The 15332-nt window shown below is 37.4% G+C and overlaps 1 protein-coding gene across 2 annotated transcripts in view; it reads right to left on the reverse strand.

Annotated features, from left to right (window-relative positions):
* Positions 1 to 368: 368 nt before the first annotated feature.
* egln3 (egl-9 family hypoxia inducible factor 3) overlaps positions 369 to 15332 on the reverse strand; it is a 55065-nt gene continuing 40101 nt past the window's right edge. For both annotated transcript variants that reach the window (XM_062968257.1, XM_062968258.1), the window contains exons 3-5: positions 11088 to 11224; positions 8969 to 9042; positions 369 to 5466 (exon numbers count right to left, since the gene is read on the reverse strand). In XM_062968257.1, coding sequence (XP_062824327.1) covers positions 5429 to 5466; positions 8969 to 9042; positions 11088 to 11224 — 249 coding nt within the window. In that variant the 3' untranslated portion in view covers positions 369 to 5428. The remainder of the gene's footprint in view (positions 5467 to 8968; positions 9043 to 11087; positions 11225 to 15332) is intronic.

A 15332-nucleotide genomic window follows, 5' to 3' on the forward strand; every position in this document is an offset into this window, starting at 1 on the left:
ATTTATTCATAAACAAAATAGATCCATTGTCAGTTTGGTTTGGCATTGTGGTTAATATAGTTTGGGCTACACCTAAATACCCTAAAGGCATAAAATTTCATCTGATCTTGGCAGCCTTGGCTAATACTTGGATGGGAGACCTCAAACAAATACTATGTGATTTCAGAGTAAAAGATTGACACAACCACCCTGAGAATTCCTTGCCTAAGAAAACCTTGTGAAATTTAGATGAATTGAAGACAAATGTAAGTTGTGATAAAATAATGGTTATGAATGATGGCTTCATGTGCCACAGAATTTTCTAGTACTATAAATTCAAGTATACTCCCAACATCTCAACAGAAGAAAATTATCGAGCCAGTACAAAATATGGCATAACCCAATGTTTTATTGACCGCTGCAGCATTTTATTTCATTCCAACGTTTTTTAAAAAAACAACAACATAAAACAAAACACAAGGTGTGGATTAGAGGGCAAAATACCAGTGTGGATCAGTATCCTGCCCATCTGCCAGTAACAATAACCAGCATTCAAAAAGGTATGCCCAAAAGTACTCCCAGAGATATTATTTGAGGAGCAAATGTCAAAAGAAATAGATATTCACCAGCAAATAGATGTACTTCCCATTCAAGAGTGAACTACATTGAAAAATAACACTGTATTATTTCATCAATAGGGAAGAATGGAACACTGTTGTAGAAGTAAAAAACGAAAGCAGAATTTCTTATTACTATCTCATAGGAAGAAAGGAAACACTGAAGGGAATGCAAGATTTATCAATCCATCAAATCTCTAAGATTGCACTCAATATTAAAGGACAACAGCCTCTTTAAAAATAGATCAACATGAAGAACAGTGGTCTTTTTGTCCATTATTTATTCCACAGTTAATATAATTTATTATGATTGAAAATTTTGTAAGATGTGCTTCATATATAAAGAAACAGTTTGGAAAAATAATAATTGAACTATATTATTATAACTGAGTTATAACTGAGTTGACTATTTGAGTAATCAATGAAGATTGAAATCTCATGAACATTATACTGTAGTTTACATACAATGGATTCTACAGTAATATTTTTATTTTTTACAGAGGGATTGTATTGTTACTCCATCTAATGCTGGATTGCCTTGGCTTGAATCCTACCATTCATTCCAGTTAGAATATCCATCTCTCTATTTACTCTAAGTTAACAATTCAGTGGGTTTATTCTATTCAGGAATAACCAATAGAGTTCAGGCCCATATTTGGACAATTTGAAAGTGTTGATGATGGGAACCTAAAATAAAAATTGAAGGGTGTAGAAACTATTTTATTTAAGGTAAAGAAGATATACATCCTCTTTTCCAGACATGTCATCTTTTTTCAGAGCTACCATAAAAAATATTCAGATGGATTTGAAAGGGAAGGCAAAATTGTTCTTTAAATACAATGAAGGTTAAGAATATTTCTACAAGCCATTATCCCAGTTTATAAAGTGAGGTCATTTAAAGTAACAATAGCCATAATTATTGTTGGCTTGAAACAGTCAATCAATAAGCCTTTATTGCTTTTCAAAATATAGTAACCCTCTTTTGTTAATACTGTCAACCCTCCTCATTCATTGATGTTAGGGGCACAGGACCCCCATGAAAGTGTAAATTAAAAATGATATTTTTGATACCTCTTCAGGAATCTCTAGGTCCTTCAGTGCAACTCTACAGTCAAGACGAAAATACCAGAAAAATGGGACTGAACAGGGAAAGCTGCAGTTTTTCTACTTATCATTTCTTTGGGGCACTATTGCCATTGCTTTCAAATCTGAGACCAACTGAAACTGGACTTGGAATCATTTCATATGCTTCACCTGTTTTTTACTGAGTCTTGGAGGCAACACAAATTTTGAAAAAGGTGCTTCAATAAAATATTCACATAACATCACCGCCCTTGAAGACACTGATCTTAGTCAGTAGTTCTCAACCTGTGGGTCCCTGGGTGGTTTTTTTGCCTACAATTCCCAGAAATCCCAGCCAGTTTACCAGCTGTTAGGATTTCTGGGAGTTGAAAACCAAAACATCCGGGGACTCACAGGTTGAGAATCACTGATCTTAGTCAACATGCAAGTCTTTAAAGTTCTCAATTGCTCTAGGGACTAAGTAGAATGAGAGGACATGCTTGTCTTATCTAAAACTGATAAGCCCAATTATTGCAGAAAAATGAAAAGGAGGCAACATATATTGCATGAAATCTGTTGAGCAATTCCCGAGAATGTGTAGTACACCTTATAAGATACATACAGTTGTCAAGGTAAAATCTTCTATCAGTTTCCTGTGATTTTGATTTGTCTCTTAAAATCAGTTTATGTTTAATTCTGATATGTCTGTTTACAGGGAAATGAAGGAGAAGTACATTTTCCATAGCTCTGAAAATTTAATCTTTGTTACACGTTAACGAGCTAACCATGGGATTCTGGGAGGTATAGTCTTAAAAGTAACACTTATTTTGTCACATGTGTATGGCATGTCTGGCCTTGTCTTTCTTCCATTCACAAAAAGTCTTTGAAATATGGAAGAGGAAAGCTTTTGTAATTTTCCTTTCACAGATTCTCCCCCCCCCCCCCCCCTTCCCGTCACTAGCCTCCATAGTACTCTGGAAGGTTTTCCAAATTCCTAGAAAAGACTAGGGCAGAATAAAGGGGAAAGGTCTAGAAATAATAAGCAAAAATGTCTTCATTTTTTCCATATATTTCCAGAATTCTCTGGTGGATCAGAAGGCATTCTGTGAAGGATGCTAGCACACATGTAACCATGTTAGGTGAACTTGCTTATATTTTCCTTTCAGCACTATGCATTAAACACAGAAAGGTTGCAAATTGGGCATAGGCTGTGGAAGAAATTCTTTCCCCATTCCCTTCCACAGATACAATTCAATGCCAGATTTTCTGACGTCTACAGAACTTTACTGTGGTAGGCATATGTGGAATGTCATGCTACAATTTCTTCCCAAACAATGTGAGTTATTCATGTGTCTTCCATGTAAGGAGTCTGATAACTCCTTAAACAAAAGGAATATATTGGTATATATGCTGAATCTACTATGAGCTGATCAGATCGCTTCTTCTTGCCATGAAACAGGAGCTGTATGCTGAGGTCACATAGCAATCTCACATAAATGTGTAAAGTCATGTAAGTAAATAGGAGTCTTCAAATATGAGAGGAAATGGAATATTTCAGTAGCACCTTATAAATCACACATCAGATTGGGCAATAAGAATGTCTTCTTTTCTAAATCAAACAATTGTTTTGTTTAAAACCTGTTGGCTTTTACATGCTGTGCTGCTAAGTGGCTGAAATATTCTCGGGCAGAGATAAGTTAAGGCTGGACATTACAATGCCTCAATATTTGTTTCGTTCACTGGATCCAGTCATGGGACAAGCAACTGGCTTATCTAGAAATGAGATGATATAATAACTGCCATTCCTACATAAAGAAGAATAGCAAGAAACAAATTGGCTGAGGAAGAGTCGGGTTAGTATGAAAAAGAAAAACGAGAATTGCGAGAATTGGTTATGTTACTGGGAAGATACGAAACATGGAAGAGAAGAGTTATACATATTTGGAAGAACAAACTGAATCACAGATACAAAGTTCACAATATCACTAGAGATATCAATTAAGACAGTGAATTTATCCTGACAAAATGTTTACATTGGTTTTCCTTCCTGAAATCAAGAATATGTTTGTGGAATAACTATTAGACTTGCCATTTTAATAAAGAGCCATGCTAAGTGCTGAATACCCACAGTTCTACTATTTATTGAGTAAAGTAGCATAGAAAACTTACTCATAGAAATCTTTTGTCTTTTACAAAGTAAAACTAGAGTAAGAAAATGTACTCCTGTTCATTATCAATTCTGCCTCTGTACAACTCATGGCTCAAATGCAGGAAGGAAATATTTACCTGTAATACATGGGGCTGAGTAATTTCTTCCTACTCAGTTTAAATATAAATCAAAACAAATCTACATAGACATTCAACCAGCAGTGGGGTTCTGATGTGGCAGGATGCAGGCTGTGAACCTTACTCTAAAACAATTTCAATGTGCCTGCCTGCAAAATAATGTTTCATGATATTGCATAGGTAAAGCAATTGGTATATTCCATCCAACACACATGTGTGTGTGTTAGCACAACTAATCTTAGGATTAAGCTATAAGGCTGTAGTAGTCAATACATTTTCTCGTGGATTCACAAACAGTGGTTAGGTTTGCAACAGCTGTACACAATTCAAGCTTGACATCAGGCATATACAATGCAATCCTAACCCTATATTCTTAGAAGGAAGTGTAATTGAGTCAATGGGACTTGCTCCCCAATAGGGTTGCTATGTCAATTACAAATCTGAAATAATCCAAATGGCATTGCATTATCACTTAGCTGGCTACAATTATCCAACAAATATTTATCAATTCGAATAACCAGAATTCCACTTCTCTTAGACAAACCGTGGCTTGTGGAAGATCAGTTTAAAAAAGTAAAATGAAAAATACACTTGGCTGGATCAATTCTTGGCAAACATGCATTTAGATTGTCTTCAACTTTTAAAAACATTACAAATTTGGCCAGGAGCTGGGGTGTGGGGGCTGGCAGATTTATAAAACAAAGGCCTTCTTTAAAAAGAATGAACAGTCATACACACATCCATCGTGCTTCAGGAAAGAAAATGTTTTTTCATGAACAGTGGACAAAACTGTCTCCGCCTCTGTTCTGGGGCTCTAAAAGGCAAAGCGATGGAACCGTCACTGTTGCTTGGCTTTAGCAACATGGATAAAATCATTTTATGGCAAATCAGAGGCTTGTCCTTTTTTTCTTGTCTTAGAAATTAATTATATAAGCCAGTGAAACCAATAGTCTGTGCAGTAAAGTGACAAGGCAGTCCACAAAAGGCCCCACGTCGGGCATAATGACCTTGGCTCTTGACAAATGTCTTGTTCCATTTTGCATCTCTGATTGCTTGGGTTGCCCATCTGTAGTCTGTAAAAGCTGGATCCCATTGAAAAATACAAGGTAAATAAAGTGCAAATAAGACTCAAGTTTCCCCCAGATATGTCAAATGTTTAGTATTTTTGTTACCAGTATTGCCAACTTGGTCTTGACATTAGTGGGAAGCTTGGGGATATTCTTCACTTTCTAAAACCCTGGGTGTCATTTCTTCAGTTAAAAGCGAGTAGAAAAGAGGGGTGCTTTATGCCAAAGGGGTGTGTGATACGAAGCTGCCATGAGTACCATCGCCGTAATATGCAAATACAAGAGAGTGCCAAAAACAGTGCATTTCTGCAAGTAAAAAGAGTGTCCAATAATAATTGGAAACGGATCACGTTGCCTTTGGACCTTATTGCTTGCAAACTGTCCCCTATTCATCACTGAAAAATTGTATGAGTAAATTCAGTCTTCACTGAGAACTGCATCTGTCTTCCCTGCATCTGCAATGCAAAATGAAAGACATTGTTAAAGTCTAAAACCAAACTGAGGACAGATACATGAACCCAAATGTTTGTATAACCTGTAACTGAGTATTTGTGTATGTATTTAAATAATTTCTATACCACGTGTTTATCATCAAAGAATTGTGTATATATAAAATTATAATAATACAGCCATAATCTAAATTGATACTTTAACTTTGGAGGCAGAAGAAGATGAAAGGAAAAATTATGTACTGGTGTCCAGAAAAACAGTGATCACACAAAATAGGACATTTCTTCCTTTTTCTAATTTCCATGTATGGTTATAAAAACTGGACATTGAAGAAAGTCAACAGGATGAAAATCAATTCATTTGAAATGTGGTGTTGGCTGAAAGTGCTATAGACAGCAAAAAAAAAAAAAAAAACAACCCAAAATAAATCAAGTCGTAGAAGAAAAAAAAAATCAAGCCTGAACTTTTGTTAAAAACCATAATGACTAAACAAAGGCTGTTATACTGTAAATACATTATAAGATTACTCAAACCATTGTGGAAATCTAATATGCGGTAAAGTGGAAGGCAGATGAAACTTGTGGAAGGTGCTTCAGTTTATTAGCCTACACTCTTCCCATGCCCTCTTCTAGAAATAAATTTAACGCCTCTCCAGCCTGACCTGATTGAGATGTCTTTAAGAATATTTCAAATATTCTTAAAGAATATGTCTTTAAAAATATTTCAACATTATTCTGCTTGGTTGTAGTTAGAGCAGAGCAAAACCAGTGGCCTATTCCTGAAAGGGAGCGTATACAGAAGGAGCACATTTCTAGAACAGAGACTGGCAGTAGAACAACATTAACGTTGAGATGGAAATGCTGTTTTATCTTATTCTGACCACTAGGAGAATGTTCAAGGTAGTTTACAATTTAAGAAGGCATGTGTGGACCAGGGGAAGCAAACAGCAGTCAGATTCACAGACACCTTATGTAAACACCTTAGTTTACATAAGGCAAGCTTTCAGACCTAAAAGCTAATCCTCCCTTCAATTTTAATCTCCTCTTCTTTTTCAGGTAGTCTATGATATTAAAAAAAAACACTTGTTTAAGGTAATGATTTCTTTCTTTATGAAATGGCAAACATTTATTTGACAGGTTGGCTTCGGGTCCTATATTAATCTGGAGGCAATCACACAGTCCTTGGTCAATCATCCTGTATTTACGTTTTGGTTGACTTGGCGTCTTGAACATATTTTGTTATGCCTAGATTTGACTTTTTTTTGAACTTGGAAGTCCTGAAAGTAACCTCTGAGGCACGTCTTCTGGGTTGTATTTTGCAACTACTTTGTTTTATTTTAATGTCTGGATTTCACCTTTAAGAACTTTCATGCATTCATCCTAAAATAGGATGGTGGCAGGAGCTTGGGGGATAATACAAGCTCCTTCTGAAACTAGTCTGAAAAGAAAATCCTCCCTGAAACAAATAAACAAAATTGGACCACAAAAACTCCTATTTCTTTTAATCCTCTTAAGAATTTTCAATGAAAAGTGTATTAAATGAACACTATTTTGCACTTGTTTTCATCATAGTCAGATTATTATCACATTCAGTTAAATGGTGCTGATGTTGATTGTTGTTTTAGCACAGTGGTTCTCAACCTGTGGGTCCCCAGATGTTTTGGCCTTCCACTCCCAGAAATCCTAACAGCTGATACACTGGTTGGGATTTTTGGGAGTTTTAGACCAAAACACCTGGGGACCCACAGGTTGAGAACCACTGGCTTAACACAATTTATTGTGTTGGAAAAAAATACCCATAACATCAAAATTAATAATGATTAGCCTGCCAATGTTGAGACTCTCCCACCTTAAAAACAGGGGCACTGTTTTTCTGTTTCGGGGTACTCAGAAGTCATATTTGAAACCTATATTAATTTGAGAGGCTTAGCATCCCCTCAAATTCTGCAGGTATGGTCTTAGCCACTTGATTCAGCTTCCTTCTAAGTTCAGTATGTGATGTTGTGTGTTGTTGAGGAAATAGGGAGAATATATCCTGAAAGAAAGTTTTTTGTTATGGGCCATTATTGTTATCAAAATGTTTGAAATATTCTCTAAAATGTTTATAAGTAAGCAGTATGTTTGTGAGTGAGCATAATTAACATTAGTTGTATTTTCAAATATCTGTTGATATACGTTTGACTCCCATCTATCATAATCTATGTGAGAAATGTTCAAAACAAAATTTTAATGTGGTTTCCTGTGAAAGCTCTTGATGATGATATAGTGATCTACATAAAAGAGAAAGATGCAAACCACTGGGTTAGTAGGTACAGATAATTTTTCTTCCATTTGCCAAGGGTGGAGCTAAGCAAGCTTCATTTCTGTTGAATCTACTTCATTTCTGTTGAATCTCAAGATTCATTAACCACAACCAGTGTAAAATACATATACCTAGAGAATTTTGAGCCAAATATCTAACTATAGGAACTGAATAGCTTACAATCCTTCTGTACATAAAACTGGTCCTTCTTGATCTAAATAAGATATTCCAGAGGTAATGGATGAGGAAGTGTTTCAGCTATTGTTAAAACAAATTTGGGTTTGAAATTCCTATTAATTCTTAATATCCATAGATCCTTGGGCATAATTCTTCACCAAGAATCTTGATGTCAACTACATCCAACTGGTTAAAACTGTTGCAGGTATAAAATATATATATTTTATCACGCCCTTCTCCAAATAACTCACTTTAGCATATCCTATCTTTCTTTTATCTTCAGACCACTTTTGTAAAGCTGCAAATATGAGAAAAGATTTGAATTCAGGTTTTACTGGACTAAGACCACCAATCTAACTATCACACCAGCCCAGATTTAGAGCCCATCCTCACTACTGAATTATAACAGTATTGTTCCATTTTAACTGCTATGGTTCTGTCCTATGGAATCCTGTAAAATACACTTTACAGGACAGTTAGATGCAAAGTTAGAATTTCCAAACAGAACAATTCAGTGTCTCACTAAACCACAAACCCCAGGATTCTATAGGATGTAACCTTAGCAGTTAAGGTGGAATAAATTGCTATAAATCTGTGATGTGAATAGGATTCTCTATTAATTAGCTTGGCTAGCAACAGTGAAGTGTTCCTTGTAAAGTGTATTTTGGACCTTATTTATAAAGAAATTGTATTATTTGAATTAGATGAAAAACAGTGAGCCATCAACAGAACTACAGGAACAACAGAAAGTTGTATGCATGCTGCTGAAGACTGAAAGATTGCAGAAAGTTACCATATGGGGAGTCTATGTGGAGTGAAGGTGTGGCATTCTTAAGTACAACTCAATTGCTTGACGCCAGCTGTTGCATATTCAGCACAGTATATCCACTTGCAGAAACCTGTTTCCACATGTGGATTGCATTCCTGGATCAGGCCATAGGTCATTTGCCTGACTAATTAAGTTTTGTGGAGTCCTTGGCGAATGGTGGCTACATAAATGTGATGATATTGTAAACAAAATTATCATACCAACTAAATTCCTGAATTTCTTTTTGGCTTCTGCTCTTTCTTCAGCATCAAAATACCACACAGTCATTGCATATCTGTAAAAGAGAGAAAAGTGAAATGCACCTCTCAATGCTACCAAAATGAGAGCAGAATACTAGGCACTGCTTTAGGAAGAGTGATTTACTGCTGCCTTTTGAAATATATTACTGAACAACTGAATTGGTCAGTAGGTGACAGTCTCAGCATGCACATCATAGCTCTCTTAATCTGCATGCAATGCATGCAGGTATAAACAGGCAGGCAAAGATGCTGGGTTTTATGCCTTCATTTCTCTCCAGTTATATACACCTCCAAAGATTAACACAGCACAGTGTGATTTTACCTAAGCTGTTGCTAGCCATTACATTACTATATTCTCAAAAAAAAAACCCCAATCAGCTATGGACAATTGGTTGACTAAACATTCTCAGGTGCCAAGTTGGTACATTCAGATTGTTACGTAAAGATGCTACTTGAAAAAGCTATATGCGCCGAAAGCTTTACTCACAAACTGATCAGAATGAGAGCAATCATGTGAGCAATAGTGATCACAGTGGTGAGTGTGATAAGTGTAAATGTGCACACATTTAAGGTTTAATTCACCACTATGAATATTTTATACAGTGGGTCGATGGTATCTACTGGTTTCATGACATTCTGTGGATACCATAATCTATTGATGTACAATAGTGTAGTAAAATGGTGTTCCTTGCATAAAATTGCTTTGGGAATATTTTTTTAGAAAACTAAACCTTGGATCGTTGATTCCATGGATACCAAATCCATGGATCAAGAGGGCGAACTGTGCTCATTCCAGTGACAAACAGAACATCTCTGGATTTCCTTGGAGAACCACATTTCATGATTTGCTATATGAATATAGGGTAGGATTTAAAAGTATCTAATCTGAGCTGCCAGATATTTTGTACTGCAACTTCCATCGGGCCAAATCAGCATGGCCACTGGTAAAATATCAAATGGGACATGTAATCAAAAACATCAAAAGCAGTTTGTTTCTCACCTTTGATATTAAGTATTTGTTATGTGGCTGCCTCTTTTCATGTAGAAGGCCTGGGTTAGTTACAAAAACCATTCAGCACGAGGTGCTTTTTTGAATAGGAATGGACAACATGTTCAGCATCCAGAACCACAATGCAAACATATGTCTAGCCAGCAGGCCAACATTAATTTGCATACCATTTTACACAAAGCCATGCAAATGCATATCATTAGCATGACAATAGTGAACACCAATCAGTAGGCAGCAGTCAATATTATTCTATGATAGCTTGCATTTGAAGTAGGTTTTTCAGACCCTAAACATGAAAACCCTGAGAACATTTTCTTCAGAAATGAGAAGGCATTGTTACAAAATGCAAGATTAAAAAGCAATACCATAATAAATCAAGAAGTGTTTTTTACATTTGCTCCATAAAGAGTTTCCCATTGCATATTTATTCCATTTGCACTGCACACTTATTCCAACTCGGTTCTTCAATAAAATGCCATACCTTGGAAATGTTACTTGTTTTGAGCAATGATTCCTAAGATCAACCAATATGAGCAAACGGGCTGGATCTTTCTGGGAAATTTATTCCAAAAAGTAATGTTTATGATGTGCCTTTCACAAGGATACTCAGAAGTGGTTTTGCCATTTACTTCCCCTGAAATATAACCTATAGCACCTGGTGTTCAAGTAATAACCCTGCATAGCTTCTAAGACAGTGGTTCTCAACCTGTGGGTCCCCAGATGTTTTGCCCTTCAACTTCCAGAAATCTCAACAGCTGGTAAACTGACTGGGATTTCTGGGAGTTGTAGGCCCAAACACCTGGAGACCAACAGGTTGAGAACCATTGTTCTAAGATCATGTAGGATCTGGTGCCCTTATGGCATTTAGGCCTGACTAAAATTACTTGACCGGAATATTAGACTGTGGCAAATTTTCAGATCTCAATAGAAAATGATCTTCACCCTGAAATCCACTACAAATCTGTTCCTACAGTCATTTAATTGGAAATATTTGACTGGCCTGGGATGTTCTACATGCAAATCAATTCACTTGTTTCTTCATAAAACAACCAACCAACCACTTTTATTTACCTTGTTGCATAGGAAGGCTGCACTTCGTGTGGGTTTCTTCGATCCGACCAGAAAAAAAGTAATCTGTCGAATATAGGTTCTACATCCGCTACATAGGACTTGCCCTCTGGAAATATTCGCAGAATTCCCCCGTGACGCTTAAAAAGAAACAGAGAGAGAGGGGGGGGGGAGTGAGTGTCAATTTTATAATTATACTAGCTGTGCCCGGCCACGCGTTGCTGTGGCTTAGTCTGGTGGTGTTGGTCAGTCTACATTAGGTTGTATTTATGCTGTGACCTCCACCTTCTTTATACTCACATTAGTAGTAGTATTTGAAGTCTGTTACCTTCTTCAATTTTTGTGTTGATTGATAATTGCTTGAGATCCCTGTTGTCTTTGGTTTGTTGTTAGTTGTAATGTCTGATTCTGCTGAGTGCGGTTTATATTTTTATTGTGGTACAATAGTCTTTTTTTTGTTTTGCCTGTGTAGCTGTTTATTATTATTGTTGTTGTAGTGGTCATGAAGGTTGGATAAGTTAGATGCTACTGTATTGTTTTTTGGAGGCCCAGTGTAGCACTGACTGGCCTCTCAGCCTCAGTGCCTGGCTGTTTCTTGCCTGTGATGGCGTTGATTCTTATTGTTGTTGTTGTTGTCATTGTTATTATTGTAATTGTTTTTTTGGAGGCCAAGTGTGAATGTAGGGATTGGGGAGGTGGATGAGTTGTGTTGTCAAATTTTGTATTTGTTTTAGTCACAATGCGTTGTTGTGAGTTTTGTGAGTCCGGATTGTGGTTTTGTGGTGTGGTTGTGTTGTTACAACTGAGAGGCAAGGCTTTTGTGTTGTGTTACCAAGTTTTGTATTTCTGGGGCGTTTAGTTGTGTTGTTATAGTCACGATGCGTTGTTGTGAGTTTTGTGGGTCCAGTGTGGTTTTGTGGTGTGGTTGTGTTGTTACAACTGGGAGGCAAGGCTTTTGCATTGTTTTGCCAAGTTTTGTATTTCTGGGGCGTTTAGTTGTGTTATAGTCATGATGCGTTGTTGCGAATTTTGTGGGTCCGGATTGTGGTTTTGTGGTGTAGTTGTGTTGTTACAACCGGGAGAAAAGGCTTTTGTGTTGTGTTGTCAAGTTTTGTATTTCTGGGGTGTTTAGTTGTGTGCCAAGTTTCGTATTTCTGGGGCGTTTAGTTGTGTTGTTATAGTCACGATGCATTGTTGTGAGTTTTGTGGGTCCGGATTGTGGTTTTGTGGTGTGGTTGTGTTGTTACAACCGGGAGGCAAGGCTTTTGCGTTGTGTTGTCAAGTTTTATATTTCTGGGGCGTTTAGTTGTGTGTCAAATTTCGTATTTCTGGGGCGTTTAGTTGTGTTGTTATAGTCACGATGTGTTGTTGTGAGTTTTATGGGTCCGGATTGTGGTTTTGTGGTGTGGTTGTGTTGTTACAACCTGGAGTGAAGGCTTTTGTGTTGTGTTGCCAAGTTTCGTATTTCTGGGGCGTTTAGTTGTGTTGTTATAGTCACAATGCGTTGTTGTGAGTTTTGTGGGTCCTGTGTGGTTTTGTGGTGTGGTTGTGTTGTTACAACTGGGAGGCAAGGCTTTTGCATTGTGTTGCCAAGTTTTGTATTTCTGGGGCGTTTAGTTGTGTTGTTATCGCATGATGCGTTGTTGTGAGTTTTGTGGGTCTGGATTGTGGTTTTCTGGTGTGGTTGTGTTGTTGTAACCTGGAGGCAAGCCTTTTGCATTGTGTTGCCAAATTTCTTATTTCTGGGATGTTTAGTTTTGTTGTTATAGTCACTGCGCAAACAACTTTATCATTTTATATATATAGATATGCTGTTGTTGTGTGCCTTCAAGTTGTTTCCAACTAATGGATAACCATTAGGCAAACCTACCACAGTGTTTTCTTGGTAGGATCTGTTCAGAGGAGCTCTGCAATTGCCTTCCTTTGAGGATAAGAATGTGAGACATGCCCAGGTTCACCCAGTGGATTTCAGTGGCTACGTGGAGATTCAAACCCTGCTCCAGACTTGGAGTCCAGTTCCCATATGTCTACCTGTAACTTCTTGATTTGCAAACTATCATAAAATGCCTTGCTTCTATTTTGATTTATAAGATATTGGGCAGAAGGGTCAACAGATAGAGAATCCTATGATGTGTTTACACTAGGGAGGGATACAATGGAGGAGACCTTTACTGAATAGAGTCTGTCATAGCCATTGCCCTGCCATTTTGCAGTAAATCGTGTAGAAGTTGAATAACCGTTTTTCCTTCTACTCACTGAATATAATGTGAAGGACACAAGTCAACTTCTCTTGCTACAATGCTTCTGTAGCTACATTGAAGAAAAGGGAAGGATTTGGAACGGGATGTATTTATGCCTCTGCCAAATCTCATCTCTCCTGGTCTCCTCAGAAAAACACTGTTGTCTCAAAATTGGGCCTTTGAAAAAGTTACATTTTAAGGATGACACTTCACATATCCCCTAGTATATTTCAAGGGGATTCTCGGATTTGTAGTCCAAGCTCTGCACAATGACCTGTCAGTGGAGATTTCCCATGGTGGGCCAGAATATTTGAAGCACCATGTTGCTAGTATCTCCATCAAGAATGCAGCCACTTTCTATGTCCCCTCAGCCACATTCTGGTAGGGTTTGCTTTGTACTCTTAGTGTAAATTGAAAGCAAATTTATTACCAGGGAAAGAGTCTGATAAACCAATATCCTGAAAGCAGCCATAGGCCCTGAAGATTTTCCCCTTTCTGGCACAATTGCTGAGATAATATACTATGTGTGACTGTCAATGAGATAAAGACAGAATGGCTTCTCAAAGACCAATTATATTTAGGGACATGACAGCCTTCCCCACCCTGTGGATATATTAAGGATGCTGCTTCTTTTCTACAGAATGCCTGTTTATCATTTCTGTTTTTTCAACTTCATTTGCTGCACCAAAGTCTCGCTTTTTATGTGCAAAGTGTTAACAAGGGTGGGAAGCTCCTGTTGTCAAAGCTTCAGAACCCGGTTTTGCATACTCCTAGAAAAAAAATATTATCTACCATAAACATCCATGTAAGTTGTTATGTGGTACCTTTACTGAGTTGTAATAAAGATTCCTGACTGTTTGATACACTAAAAATAGGTAATTTATTTACACTGCACCTCTCTTTATATCCTACTTCTCACTGTGCCCCTGGCAAAAATACAGGGTGTGGCCTTGTGCATATTTATAGGACAAACAGCTACTATTACAGTCCAGAGCTTCTATATCACAATGAATGCAGGAAACTTGAATAGAAAAAGGTGGATATTGTTTCTTCTGGAAAGCTGTCATGGCATAATAGGCAGCTGTGGCACTCCAGGTATTTTAGTGTATAACTCCCATCAGCCCCAGACAACATAGTCACGGTTGAAGACATGACATCCCTTGACATCTGTAAAGCCATGGGAGTCCACCCCACCATATACCACCATGGATCTAACAACACAGGTTTCAAAGCTAACTGTGGGCTTACAAGGCCACAGGAGAGCAATGTTCATTCAGGAGTTTGTTACACATGATAACCATGTGATTCATAGACATGTTATGGTCAACTATGAACATCTCCCTCCAGCAAGTGCAAAATAAAGCTATCTAATTAACATTCAACCTAGACACACAACCAACTATGGTACCCTGATTGTACAAAGCATACTTTATATTTGCAGGAATATGTTTTAAAACATTTTAGGGAATTAGCCCTATTGATATGGAAGCCACCACATTACTTAAGGGTACCACAAAAAGCAGAAATCTCTTGTATTTAGTCACATATTGAAAGATATAACGGGAAGCCATAACTCTCTTGCCTTTCTTAATAAACAGAATTTGGCATGTTAAAGCTTCATGGGCACATGGAGATTTGAAATCTATGCTTTTGATAGTCAGCATCCCTAAAGACATAATGCTGACTTATTTTAAATGAAATGTAATAGGAAGGGGAAACATATGTGCAGACATCGGTGTAGTTTTTACTGTTGGACTGGTTGTAGTGCTTAGCATTGCACAGGGATTTGGGGAACCAAGTTTAAATATCCATTGAGCCATAAAACTCACTGAGTGAAAGTTGACGCATACTCTTACTCTTAGTACACCACATACTCTTAGGGTGACCTATCCCACAAGGTACAGAGGAGAGCTATGCATGCCACCTTCAGTTAGGTGGAGGACAGGAAGGATATACATGAGACTATTATATACATACTAGTGCAAGAAAAATTCCATTACACACATAT

This window comes from Anolis carolinensis, chromosome 1 (assembly GCF_035594765.1).
Source record: "Anolis carolinensis isolate JA03-04 chromosome 1, rAnoCar3.1.pri, whole genome shotgun sequence".
NCBI classification, from domain to species: Eukaryota; Metazoa; Chordata; class Lepidosauria; order Squamata; family Dactyloidae; genus Anolis; species Anolis carolinensis.